General features: G+C 43.6%; 1 protein-coding gene across 1 annotated transcript in view; it reads left to right on the top strand.

Moving 5' to 3' along the window:
- Positions 1–2,187: 2,187 nt before the first annotated feature.
- Positions 2,188–14,058, top strand: part of SLC4A7 (solute carrier family 4 member 7) — a 90,322-nt gene continuing 78,451 nt past the window's right edge. Inside the window, 1 exon segment of the mRNA XM_072413379.1 lies at positions 2,188–2,418. Coding sequence (XP_072269480.1) covers positions 2,371–2,418 — 48 coding nt within the window. The 5' untranslated portion in view covers positions 2,188–2,370.

Here is a 14,058-nt window from a genome sequence, read left to right on the forward strand (position 1 = left end):
TAACCCCACCTGCCTGATCATAATGCACTCTCTGTCCCCATTCTGTTGTGAGCATCATCCTCTTCTTCTCTTCTGTGTGTTTTGATCTTCTGTCCTCTCTCTGCAATTGGCGCTGCCATCTTCCCCCAATCTTCCTGGAGATGGATCTTCAGGCATCTTGGTTGGCTGATCTGAGATGATGTAACTCTTGGAGGAGTTCATTCAGTCCTGGCAGCTGGAGAAAAAGCCAGGATGTGTACCCTGGCATTTATTTTTTGACAGCTGAAGACCGTGATCAGGCTGGTGAGGATGTTATATTGCAGAGGGGTCATCACCTCTCCCTTTCTGCAATTTGGACTTTCCTGATCACTGGATTTCAAAGCAGAACTTTAGTTCTGCTGCATTCTGGACCTATACCCTAAGCTCAGTTTGAATGAATGTGCAACGAGTCCCATGCTGTCTTAGTTTCTCTCTTCTTCCTGGTACTGGACAGAATAGTGGGTGCTGCCATCTTCTCTATTTCTTCTCTCAATCTTCTAGCTTCTTCTTCACGTCACCGGAACTCACACCGAGCATGCATGAGATTGAACACTTTTTTTTATATTACAGCCCCTGATGACACATGTCTGATCTCAGTATCAGCTTCCTGGAATATGTGATGCAAATATCCCTGGTGGTTGTTGGTATCCCATTCACTCTTTACCGCCAAGGACTTTTATTAAATGTTAAAAATGTCATGATAGGACCGCTTTAGGAGCCCATGCTTTTATATCATTTCATGCATTACCTTTAGTCATACCAAAGAATCTTACCTTAAAAAGTGCATAAGTAGCAGAATCTGATATCCTCTGACAATGTTCATTATTCCGCCATGACACATTGATGGATGAACGAATGGGAAGAATGGCCGTGCGGTCCTATGGAAAAGAGCAGAGCGGCTGCCCCTTACATATCCTCCCCCTCCCCCCCAGAGTACAGAATGGGGTGTGTGGGTAAAATAAACTTTAAATTCCCAAGTCCAACTCCTTTAAGTCCTTGTTTTGAACCCCAGCAGGTAGTTTTGACCGGAGGTAGGTAGCACTGACAGACTGTATTGGTGTCTACATAGCAATTGTAGTCCCAATAGAAACTACTCCAACCATAGCAGGCACCATAGAAAAGGGTTCCCTGGGAACTGGTACCAGGCTGTGCTGTACTAGGCCGCAATCATCCTTCCCAGCTGTGGGCTTCAGGAAGAATGTGAGTACTCTTTCCTGTCATATCATTTAGCCAATCACCTAAGTTGGCTTGTGTGTTTGGCTGAAGGACGTGTCAGGTGAGAGGAGCCAGGTTATGTGATTGGCCAATAGAAAAGACAGGAAGGAGGACTCAGATTCTGTCACAGGGAGGGCTGCAGCTGAGGAGGGTGGACATGTTACCCCTCCCCCCATCCTGAACTGGTTTTGGGAATTTTTTTTCATGGAACCCAGGGTGTGGAAAACCTTTCTTGGATGACACAGGTCTGCGGTCAGAAGGGTTGGGAATAGCTGCCATAGGCCCCTGAGAACTTTGTATTCACTTCTCTTGTGCTGACTACCTCTCTTCCCAAATGGTATTGCCATATAAATACCCCTTATTGCCATGGGGGCAGTAACTATTGGCCACTAGGGGGCATTGTATTGTGGTCACAAGGTCACATGCTCCCCCATACAGAAATAGCTGAGGGAAAGGTGGAGGGGCTGAGCAGCCATCACACACAATGAGACATCACTAAGAGATCAATCCCTTCCCTGTCACTTCCAGAGCCTGAGCCCTCTCCACACTACCCTCAGAGCCTGAGCCCTCTCCACACTACCCCCAGAGCCTAAACTCACTGCCCCCAGAGCCTGAGCCCTCTCCACACTACCCCCAGAGCCTGAGCCCTCTCCACACTACCCTCAGAGCCTAAACTCACTGCCCCCAGAGCCTGAGCCCTCTCCACACTACTCCCAGAGCCTAAACTCACTGCCCCCAGAGCCTAAACTCACTGCCCCCAGAGCCTGAGCCCTCTCCACACTACCCCCAGAGCCTAAACTCACTGCCCCCTGCTCACTACCCACAGAGCCCGAGCATCCCCAGCCCGGTGCTGGAGGGACCGAGCACAAAGCACGGAGGGGGATGGGAGGCAGACAGTGAGGGGGAGGGCCCGGCCAATGAAAGAGATAGAAGAGGCCATGCAAAAAGAAAGAGAGCTTCACAGGAGGGGGAGGGGAAGAGGGGCGGGGCCAGCCAACGACACGGCTCTCTTTTCCGATAAAGAACCGGGCCGTGTGTGACCGGAGATCGGATGCTAGGCTCATTGTGACCGGGGCGGCCGATCGAGGGGTACACGTGGACACCTGCTGCGATCAGCACCCCAGATCTGCTCCGATCATGGACGAGGATCGTGTCGGGGAACAGATGAGACCTCTGCTGACCACGGTATGCAATGTGTGACCCGGCCTCCAGATGTGATCAGTCCGGTGACACCGGGCACAGCTGTAAAGTTCTCTATTCCGGGCTCACCTCATGACTTCCTAGGCTGGGCAGGCAGCATACACAGCGGCTATGGCAGGCGGCTGCCACGTAAATCCCCGGTCCTCCCATTGTGGCACGGATGTCCCAGGACTGGTACCCCGGCTGGGGCAGTGTGATGGTGGGGAGGATGCGGGGATACCCCGGGAGAAGGGGCCACTAAACTCTGCCACATGGCCGGCCGGAGGAGTGGGGAGCACATGGGATTACCCCATCATCTGCCAGACGGAAGTGCCATCCCTGTGTGGTGTCACCTCCCAAATATTACAGCATGTGACCCACCCCCTGTCTACTGCCCCCCCATACTACAAAGAAGGCCCCCTCCTCTATAATGTGTGACCCCCTGTGTGGTGTCACCTCCCAAATTATTAATGTTTGTGACCCCCTATACTACAAAGTATGACCCTCCCCATGGTGTCACCCCCAAATATTACAGCATGTGACCCCCCCTCATACTACAGTGTGATTAAAAAAAACAAATGTTGGCACCCCACCTTCTATTGTGAGCAGTGGGAGCCCCTGGTATGTCCTGTGCAGTGATTGGCTGAACTGAGGTTAGACCCCCCCATGCCATGTTACCCCACTTCATATTTGTCCCTTATAACAAAACAGGGTGAACTAGGTGGATGATGAGTGCTGTGATTCTGATTCTGTGAAGCCGATGGCATTCTTACCGGGTGTCACCTGTGCCTTGTCCCATCCTGTGAAAGGAGAAGCAGCACACTGATTAACTCACCTTAAGCTACGTACACACGTCCAATGGTTCTCACCCGATAATCGGCTCAGGGCGGATATCAGACGAGAATCTGACGTGTGTACAGCGCCCGTCATCCATCGTCCAAGCGACCGTCCTGGCAGATCCACGGACGGTGGACGACAAACAACCGTAATAGAAGTGAAGGGGGAGAATGACAGAGCGGCACCCTGCTGTGTGCTCTCCCCCTTCCATTACGATCGCTCTCCATAGAGCAGAATACGGTTGTATGTACAGCTTGTTCATGCATTGTGCAGTGCTTAGTCATTGGAAAGGATGGTGAAAGATCCTTTCCTACAACAATAATTGCACGTGTGTATGCAGCTTTAGTCACTCTTCTCTCTCCTCCTATCAGGATGCCGCCTGTACTGTTGATTGGTTTCTTGTTCAGCTTTTCCCTCTCCCTGGCTGGCTTTTAGTTCTCCGTACAATATATGAGACAGATCAGTATCCGGCACTCGCACTGCATTGATAATGACATTTATCGATCCATTGTGATAACAGAACTGATGTTCTCTCTATCTGCTGGGCATTCAGCGGTAATGTAACCACTGCCATGTAGAGAAGCACATAGATCTGGGTTGTGCCGACCTACATGACGTGAGCTTAGGTGATTACCTTTGCCCTTTGGTTAACCTACAGGACAATTTTTTCTGTCTAAAATAAGGTCACAAAGACGTTAAGTAGGATCATCGGATGTGGATTGGGATTACAGTGTTTGTTGGGCATTTTAAGATATTGTTACTGACTTTTAAAATGCATTAGAAGGATTACCTGTGTGTACAGTGACATTTGTTTTAGGAAAATGGAAAGATCAACTGGGCTATGAAAAAATACATTGTGATTCTTGTGTGGGGATTCTAATATTCTGCTAAGCGTGTCTGAGGACATTAAACAATACACATTGGATGGATCTCTCATCTCTATCTCATTGGATAGACTTCAGCTAGGACTGGCAGCCTCTCCCGGTGCTGGGCTCTGATTGGACCAATCACTGATAGGGGTGTCATTATCAGCCAATGGTGAATCTGCAGGGTGGGCAGGAATGACGTCTAGCCAAGGCAGTATTTGTATGATAAGTGGTCTCTGGGGTTTTAGTTCTCTTGGAGTTTTGCTTTTTATTTTACTACTTGTTAGTTTACCACAATGTTTTACTGCTTGGTGAAAATAAATAATCCAACATGGTATTGTTTTGACAATCCTATTCCCTGTTTAATGTACAGCGCTGCATAATATGTTGGCGCTATGTAAATCCTGTTTAATAATATTAATAATTTAATGTCACAATGGTTATTTCTGTCCGGAGTTGCGTTCATTTTTCTCTAGGATCTTGTACTAAAAGTGGGAAAAGTGGGATTGCTGTGTAAAGTCTTCTCCAGCACATCTTAGAGATTCTTATTGGAATTGAAGTTTGGACTTTGTGGTGGGCTGTGTGAAAATGATATCCCATGCTTCTTGAACCACTCCTTCACAATTTTAAGTCCCATGAGTTCTGGCATTGCCATCTTGGAATATGCGGTGCCATCAGAGAAGAAATAATACATTGGTGGAACAACCTTGTCATTCAGGGAGTTACATGACCACATTTTGGGGGGTGCATAACATTGTAGTTCCTAGACCTGACCATTTGAAGCAACCCCGGGTCATAACACTGCCCACACAGTCTTTGGGACTTTTTTGGCCTGGCAGTGTGATCAGCTCTCACAATGAAATGGCAGCTATCCCAGGCTTGACCTATTATAGGGGTGGGAAAGGGCAGTGGTATGAGGGTCTCACTTACCCTGGATTGCCTAGTTCCAGGGGAAGAGAAAAACTTACTGGCTATATTTGTGCCTGGGTCAGACCACCAAAAGTGTACCCATTCCAGGAACTGAACTGAATTCCAAAATTACTGGGTGTCATATTTTTATAGTACAGAGTTCAGAGGTATGTAAGCTGCCCCGTGAGGAGCATACAATGTGCAGTGCAGCATATGAGTCCAGGGCAGGGTTTCCCAACTGGGGTTCTTTGAAATCCTAGAGGTTGCTTGGGGCTCCTTCAACTATGGACAAATTGTGCCTCTCAGCTCAGTTTCCCTGATTCCAATGATCTTTTGGGCTATCCATAGGAGCGACATTCTTCTCATTGACCAGCAAACGTGTGATTCCAGCGATCCTGAACATGTAGTGTACAGTATCTGGCACATCAGCATACACAGCATAGAGCAGGGGGGGGGGGGGCAACAGGTGGATTGCGATCTACCGGTAGATCGCAAAGGCAACGTGAGGAGATCGCGGAGCCCTGCCTTTTAAAATAAACTCCACTGGGCACAGAGGTTAAGCCTAAGTTTTTATTGTTGGTTGATCATTTTGACTTGGTCATTTTAAAAATAGCTCGCAAGAAAAAAAAGTGTGGGCACCCCTGGCATAGAGTGTATGCAGCATAATGTGTGTGTATTGCAATGTATGTTGTGACATTTTTTTTATATAAAGTATACTTTAGTACTTTTGTACATACTATGCTGCATGCACCACGCAGTGTAGGTCAAAACAAAAATGCCACTAGGAGCCAGGAGAAAGTATTGGCAAAAGAGACTTTTCATGCTTCCCTTGCCAAAAACCTTTTACCTCCTGGTGAATTCTAGTGAATATGTCCTCTTTAATATGACAGAGTGAGCAAAATCTGTAGTCCAGTTATGTCTCACATTTTACATGCTGATTTCAGGTTTTCCTATCAATGGCAATAGTACTACGGCTCGTGCTTCATCTACTTCACCCGTACTCCTAATGTGTGGTTTTTTTCTCAAAGCTGGCCAATCCCTGCATGGAGATGCTGAACCTGTGGCTAAGTTACTTTGAGTCTTTTATCAAAAGCAATTACACAGATCAGGAAAGTTTTTGTCAAGTCAGATTTCCTTATCTGCGCACTTGGTCTGGGTTAGTGACTCTTAAGCTGCGTACACACTTCCAATTTTTGTCGTTGGAAAGGATCTTTCACAATCCTTTCCAACGACAAGGGGCTGCAAGATGCATGAACGATGCTGTACATGCAGCACCGTTCATGCTCTATGGAGAGGGGAGGGGGGCGAGCGACGGTGCGGCACCCTGCTGCGCGCTCTCCCCTTCACTTTCATTACGATCGGCTGTCGTCCATCGTCCGTGGATCCGGCAGGTCGGTTGTCCGGACGATGGACGACACCGACTGTACACACGGCAGAATTTCGCCCGATAATTGGCCGATGCTGATTATCGGGCGATAAAAATCTGCCGTGTGTACGTAGCTTTAGAATTAAAGCCAGAAAGTCAGGAGGCGTTTTTAGAAGAAGTTGTCCACACTGACCACTTACCTGTTTGGCAGATTTTTTATTAGGGCTCAAAAATTCACACATTGAAAAGTGAAAGAATGAGTGAAAAATAAATTGATGAAGAACAATTATTGTTAAGGTGGAATAATTTAATAGCATGTCCCAGATTTTGGGACCTGAAAATCGACTGGACCAGTCAGTTGGGCAGACAGTTGGGAACAAATCTGCTCATGTGTACTAGATTTAGGATCTAACCCATACAATGGCATAAGTGTGGTACTGCCCCCCTGCTATCAATGCCTTAATAAATACCAATGTAAAAAACCTGTCTGATCCATATGAAGCTCAATTTAATCTTCTGATTTATGAAAAAGCAACATACAGGCAAAATGTACAGATCCCTCAGGATCAGTGGGGAGAGATCGTCTGTATTACCTAATCAGTGCTTAACTTGTGGCTTTGAAGTATGCAGGATGGCTGGGAACTCTGAGTTTGCTGTCTGTTAGATTGCTGACCCACCTTTTGCTTTGAGTCTCTTTGTATATGGGGATTAGTTTCCTAAAGATCAAGTAAATCCCTTACTGAACATGAAAAAGAGGAAGTCTCAGACCTGTAGATCAAGGGGCTGCCCGTTGGCCTGATTTCTCCTGCCTACGTGTAACTGATCACTGTGCTGCTTCTTTTTAAGTCCACTGGAGCAATAGAAACTTTTCCCTCCTTCTGTGAGGGTACTTTACAGAGTCACATAGGATTGGAGATTTTATGTGGAATAACTTTTGTTTTATTTATGGTAGCATCCCTTGAGAATTGCTGGACTTTCAGAGAAGTATTTCCCTTGGGAGATCACCAAGCACAGAAATAGCTCATCAGAAATGCTGATGACATTCAGTTTTTCATGTTAAATTTGTTTCAGGAGGAGTTTGTAGAAATGTCTAAAGTACTTTTAATGTCATCAATAAAAAACCTGCTAAGAGATTTGGAGAAAATGATTGCAAGTTTTTTAAACTTTTTTTTTTTTTTTTTACTATTGAAATCATTACTAATGGATAAGAAAAGTTTAACATGTCATTAAAGTCAAAAAACTATTTTTTATGGTATGTTTTAATAATATAATCTTTCCTCCTGTTATTAAAATTTGTTCAATTATTCTCTATAAATCCTTCACATCCTTTGTCGTGAACTGCAAATATTTATGGCTCCAATTCTTTGTTCAGAATGTCTTTATTTGTAGCCACTCCATTGTTCTGTGGCCATGAGACTACAAGTGTAAACTCCCACTTCCATGATACTCTATGCAAGGAACCATGGGAAATGTAGTTTTCCTATAGGCAGAAAGCTGACTTTGCAGACGATCTTCTGCCCTCTAGTGTTCAGCCAGAAATGGTAAAAACCATTGGGGGCCTGTACGCTGATTAAGTAAGTACAGTTTTTGTTTTTTTTTAAATTTAAAAAAAAAATCTAAATTTACATCTCTTTAAATCAAATTGGTTGTTGAGCAACATTCAACAGTTTTTGCCTAAAGCAGAAGTAAACTCAAAACAATAAAATCACACTTGCCTTCAATCCCGCAGATCAGTCTGTCTATCAGGAGGTTTCTTCCATCGGGTCCCGAGTCGTCCCGGTATCCATCTTCGGCCTGGCTCCGAGGGAGTGCCGCCATTTTCTTCTGTGTTCTTCCTATGTCACGTGATCTCGCACTGTGCAGATCGGCAATTTTTTTCCCTATTAATGAAATTGCTCCTTCTGCGCATGCCCGAGATGCTTGGGCATGCACAGAAGGAGCAACCAAGAGCCTCCTGGGATGCGTGACGTAGGTATCCCTTTTTCAGTCAGGGGCCACAATCTGATATAAAATTTGACAGAGGGGCCAGACTGATGGGAGAGTGGGTGGAGTTATGCCATTATGATGCCACTGAATTTGATGTCATGATGGCATAATCACGCCCACTCTCCCATCACAGATCTGAGCCTGCAATGGGAGAGTGGGCAGGTTGTGATAAGTGATCCTGACTGACAACCACAAGGAGGTTTATAAAGAAGGGCTGATGCTGGAAGAAGCTACATGTAGCCTGACCCCTTGAGGCAGCAGTTTAGTGGGATGAGGATGTGGTAACCACAGTGCAACCTCGTTGGCCTAAGTAACATAGGGCAGAGATGTCAGTATGGCCTTATCAACTCGCATTGCTTTGCTCCAGATTACTCTAACACTGTAGAATAAGCTTTAAAATATGCCAAGAAATTTGGGAAAGAAACTGAAAAACCATGATAATAAAAATATTTATTCCTTCTCTTTTCAAAAGTTCTAACAAGTTTCAAAGTACAATCTATAACCCATAAGATCAGTGGTTAGTTATCTGAAGGTTAAAGCCCAGTAAATAACCTACAGATGTTCTGATATAACTGGAATCTTCAGACCACTTTGACGCTGTTTCTGGATGGTGGTGTGGTTGATCACTCACTGACCCTTTACATCAGGGGACGGCCTAGCCAGTAACCTGTTCTGGCTTAACGTCCCCCCTGGTCGATCTGGTCTAATCCCGGCCAGCAGGGGTCGCCAACCCCCAGCTCTGGAGCCGCATGCGGCTCTTGAGCCACCTTGTTATGCCTCCCTGCCCTATTTACCGTGGCCAGCGTTAACACGTCTACCACCAGGGTTAGGGGACATTCCCTCTCCTCCGTATGCATTGCGGAGGAGAGGGATTTACTTTCAGGGGCGTTTCTGGTGGGGGCCGAGCCATCAGCGCGGGACTCGAGAGAGCGTCCGGCCTAGTGCGTCTTTTTGACCTCCTGAAATGGCCTAGTAGCCAAAAAAGTTTGCTGACCCCTGCTTTACATGATCTCCTTTAAACAGTGCCTGGACATGCAAGTTTCTCTGCATTGTAGACACTTCTTAAATTTCTGCAGTGTCAGGATAAATAGGCTATTCACCAAGTACCTTCAAGTTTTCCTAATGGCATATTTCTTTCAATTGCCTGCTTCTGGGTGTCTGCAGCAGTCACTGGTAACTGGTCTGTTTCCATATTAATCAATAGCCATGCCGTCCTGGTAAACTTCTAAAACAAACCTTATAAAGGGTTGAGTTATTGAACTATAAAATTATAAATATAGAACATGTACTTAAAGTAAAAATAAAATTTTGGTGGTTGGAAGGTTTATGACTTTACCACGTGCAGTACCAGTCAATGCTTTTGCAAACGCTTCTTCAACCTGACTGAACCCATCACTACGGAGATCATAAACAAATCCTTGTGTGCACAGAAACATTTGCAGACAGAGCTTTGCTAAATTTAGCATGGAAAATTGCAATAAATGGACTGTTTTATTGTAACATTTAGCTTGTTGAAAAAAAAAACTTTTCTGGTTGATTATGCACACAAATTAAAGCTTAGAGGTGTACACAAATAGCTTAATTATAGTGTAGTATATTGGCTGTAGAGTAGATGGGGGTTCCCTCTCATTGCTTTAGATTGAATACAGGCTTGATCAGTCACAGTTATGTCGGATGAACAATAGTTCATTGTATTTGGGAGGACTAGATTATTACCTGTCTGCACCTGAGTCTCACGCATATGTGGAATAAAACTTGTATGCTAGAGTTTCTATTTATAAAGCAGTCTTTCTGACATTCACTTTTTTTACTCCATGGATTTGGTCACTGTTCCAGGTGTGCCCAGGAAACCCTTCTGTACTTCCTTATTTCATGTATTTAAGCTTTGGGTTTTCCTCAGTATAATGATTTTAAACTGAGTGGACAGAACCAGTTTGGTTAGTATACATACAGATTTGATGATGAAACCAGCAGCATATGTTGAAGCTCTGCTCCGGTTTTAAATGTGAGGGACACATGGATAATTGTGATCACCCTTCTTCATTTCTGTAGTAGGGACCCTTAAGCGGAACTGAACTGAAAACAAAAAATGACACTTTATTCCCGGAGGTCCCTCGATGGCGCTGGTCCTTCCCGCAAACCAGTCCCGCGTCGTCAGGGAATTCCTCCTTGTCATTGCTGGGCACTGCCACATTCTTCTCTTCCTTCCAGTCTTCTTGGCTCCTCTCCCCATCTTGCACTGTGCAGGCGCAAAATTGGGTGATGTAGCCAACTGTAAAAGGGGGGAAAAAAAGAAAGCAGATCTCACTGCACTTCCCTTAATAGAAAAAAAATGCCCCTTGCGCACATGTCCGAGATTAGGGCATACGCAAAAGGACCACCCAGAGCCTCACAGGATGCGTGACGTAGGTATCCCCGGAGGCTCTGCACTTCCATTCTCCCTAGGCGATCAAGATGGAAAGGGTTGGTTTACCCTTTTATGTAAAATGAAAATGTTACGTTTTGGTAACGCTTTAAGTAGAGCTAGAATAAACGGGTCATGTTTAAGCAATGCTTCCTGTCTGCATATCACACTGTCCGGTGTCTTGGCATTAGAAGGTTATTTGTTTTTGTTGTTTGCAAATGATATGATGCTAACTATGTGACTCATATCTGTTACAATGTTTCTTTTGTTGCTTCCATTGTCCAAGGACCTGACAACAGCAACCAGGGACTACCAAACTCATCTGTTTCTATGCTGCATTCCTAAGGGAAATGAATGTTTTTCCTTCCTTTTTGGAAGGTAGCACTTTACACATCTAGGATGCATCACTGTTTTGTTATCTGCTTGTAATGATTTGTTTGCTTAGCTTACTGTTCCGATTGTACTATTCCTATATATTCCTTGGCATTAACATGTTCTTAGCAATAAAATTCTATAGATAACTTTTTTTTTTCACTTCCTTTTTTTCAGTGATAATCATTTTGTGGGAAGTTACACACCGTGTTTTAAATACTAATGGTGAGAGCCAAACCACGTGCAACCTAATTAAACCTGTCAACATAGCTACTTGAAGGAAGCCTTTCCTTTACTGTTTTCCTTTCATTACCATTAAAACACACATGCATGTAACGTTTCTTTCTGACTTTTTGACTTTCAGATTGGTAAGCCAAAGCTTGGAATTATTGGGAACAATGATTATTTATTAAAATAATAATATTTTGTTTGTTTGTTGAAGTCCACAATGGCAGTTTTATTTCCTCTTTGGACTGCTTTACTTTAGAGGTGTTAGAGGTCTACTCTCTGTAACTGCTACAGTTTGGTATGTCAGAAGTTCACATGGGAGTCCTTTTGCTTTTATTCTACAAAAAAAGACTTTATTGAAAGGCAGTAAAAGATGATCTTTTCAAACCTTTTAAACCTGCAAGTGTTAAGAAGTGTAACCAAAGTCTGTAAGCTTTCCATGTTTTTGAGTTCATCTACCTTTTACTTGTCTACCACATTGGTAAACGTTAGTGTTTGGCCGTTCATGTAACTTTCCTACTCTTTATCATTTTGATACTGAAAATTTGTTAGCTGGAAACTGGTTAATCTGAGAGTTTTCTGAGACTGATTTTTGAGAATGTCCTGAACTCCTAAGGTTTTAAGGTTTTTGGAGAAAAGTGTTTAATTTTTTTTTAATTTTTTAAATTTTTTTTTTACAATCTGAGTTGATTCTGGGACTTTCACATACATTCCTACCTTGATGATGATGATGATGTTCGAGTGATGGGAAATATCAGACCTGAACACAAATGCATTGATGTTGATTTATTAAAGCTCTCTAGTACTGGAGAAGATAGACTATGGCTAATGAATTATCCAATAATTCTGAAATGGATTTCTTAATAATTTGCTATTAGTTTGCAATTGTTTTCATTCCAGGTTTGCTGGATCACCAAGGTTTTCCCATGATAGTCTATCTTTTCCAGTTTTGGAGAGCTTTAATACATCAGGTAAATTGGCTGTTCATTTTTGCCCCTCATAATTTAGTTTCTATCATTTTTTAAACTAAATAAAGTATATGGAAAATTCTCCTCTGAAGTCACAGGTCAGAATAAAGGCTCAATGGAGGTTCTATTCTATACCACCACATTCTAAACCTAAGAAAATAACGTGTAGTTGGACTTTAAACTTTACTAATTCCTAAACTGTAGTAATTTTGTTTTATAATCTGATATACCGCAGTGTTCTCCCCACAATTTTTTTTTTTAAAGCTGGGTGGAAAAAAGCTGTAGGTGGGTGGGAGCCCCTGTATTGTGACCCAACTTCCTGTAACCACACAAAACCAGCCAGGTGGATACTAAAAATTGGGTTTGCCGTATGGTGCACCAGGCTTGAAGAGGCCGAGGAGATCACTGTACGTGGCCATACTTTGACTTTCTCCTTGGCCAGCTTTTGTTCTGGTGGTAAACCATTTTCTTCATGTGTCATTTAGTTCCTCATACCATGGTAACCTAATTAAATTTGTTTCCAGACACAACAGTGAGTCTATACAATGGTTATATCTGTACCTTTATTGCTATATAATATTTGTATCCACTTGTACTACTCATGGATTGATTGTGATGGACCCTAAATTAATATGGCTGTAGGACTTCTGTAGTTTGTGATGTGCTTTCTGATAATTTATTGTTCCAGGGTTACTCTGACCTTGATCACAGCAACCCAAGTTCTTGAATGTGTTCTGCTTAGTGTGGTCATACAGCAATGCATTGGATAAAAGACAACAGCTTCATCCTGCGAGATAATGAGGCTTTGTAATCAGAAGGCATTTTGTCTGCCTGTTTGTTTTCACTCTGGCGGTGGAAGTTGTCTGATGGCTGTATTGACTGATTACACTATGCACCTAAATATAACATGGCGAGAAGCTAAAATGTTGATAAGTTCTTGGAGAAAGAATGTTTTACGTCAGATGTAGCAGCTATTGCCCCCCCTTCCCATTTTGTTTCCAATGAAAATGTCATCTGGTATGGTTCATGTCTTGCTTAGTTGTGGAAGCAAATGAGGAATAGGCTTAAAGCACTTGTCTGTTTAGGCAGGGAAAATATTCTTTATACTTTTCCTGGATAAAGTGTGCAGAACATTTGTGGGAGCGTTCCTGATGCAAAACTGTATAGTCGAGAGGCCTCAAATGTCCATAAATCTAGAGGAACCTTTTAGGGGTGAATAAACAAATGGTCCCCAACATTTTTTGCACTACTGCCTTCATAGCAAAATAATATTTTCATGGACCAGCTGTCTTCCATGATTGGCTAAACAAAATGACAGCAGAGAGGACTCAGATCCTTCCTGTCACAGCAAAGCCTGCTGGGGCCTGGGTCAGGACTGTCCGGTGGTTGGGGAACCCTTCTTAAAACCCCAAGCAGACCATAAATTGCTATCAGAATTTGCCTTGTTCAATCAGGCTAAGTAAATAAAAACTGTGTATAGAAACAAAGTGCAGGAGGGAATTCTCTGTTTCAAATGTGCTTACACACTGCATTACATCTCATTTCCCCTAATTCAGCTGGTGGACAGGTCAGTTGGGTATGAGCATGAGACACCAAAAGTTGAAAAAACCATAGATGCCACACTGGTTTGCACACCCTTCCATTACAGTAGATATCAGTTATCAACATGAGGAGGTGTGTCTTAAAGTTTACAGTGCGTAGTTGTAAAAA

Source organism: Pyxicephalus adspersus, chromosome 5 (assembly GCF_032062135.1).
Source record: "Pyxicephalus adspersus chromosome 5, UCB_Pads_2.0, whole genome shotgun sequence".
Lineage (NCBI taxonomy): Eukaryota > Metazoa > Chordata > Amphibia > Anura > Pyxicephalidae > Pyxicephalus > Pyxicephalus adspersus.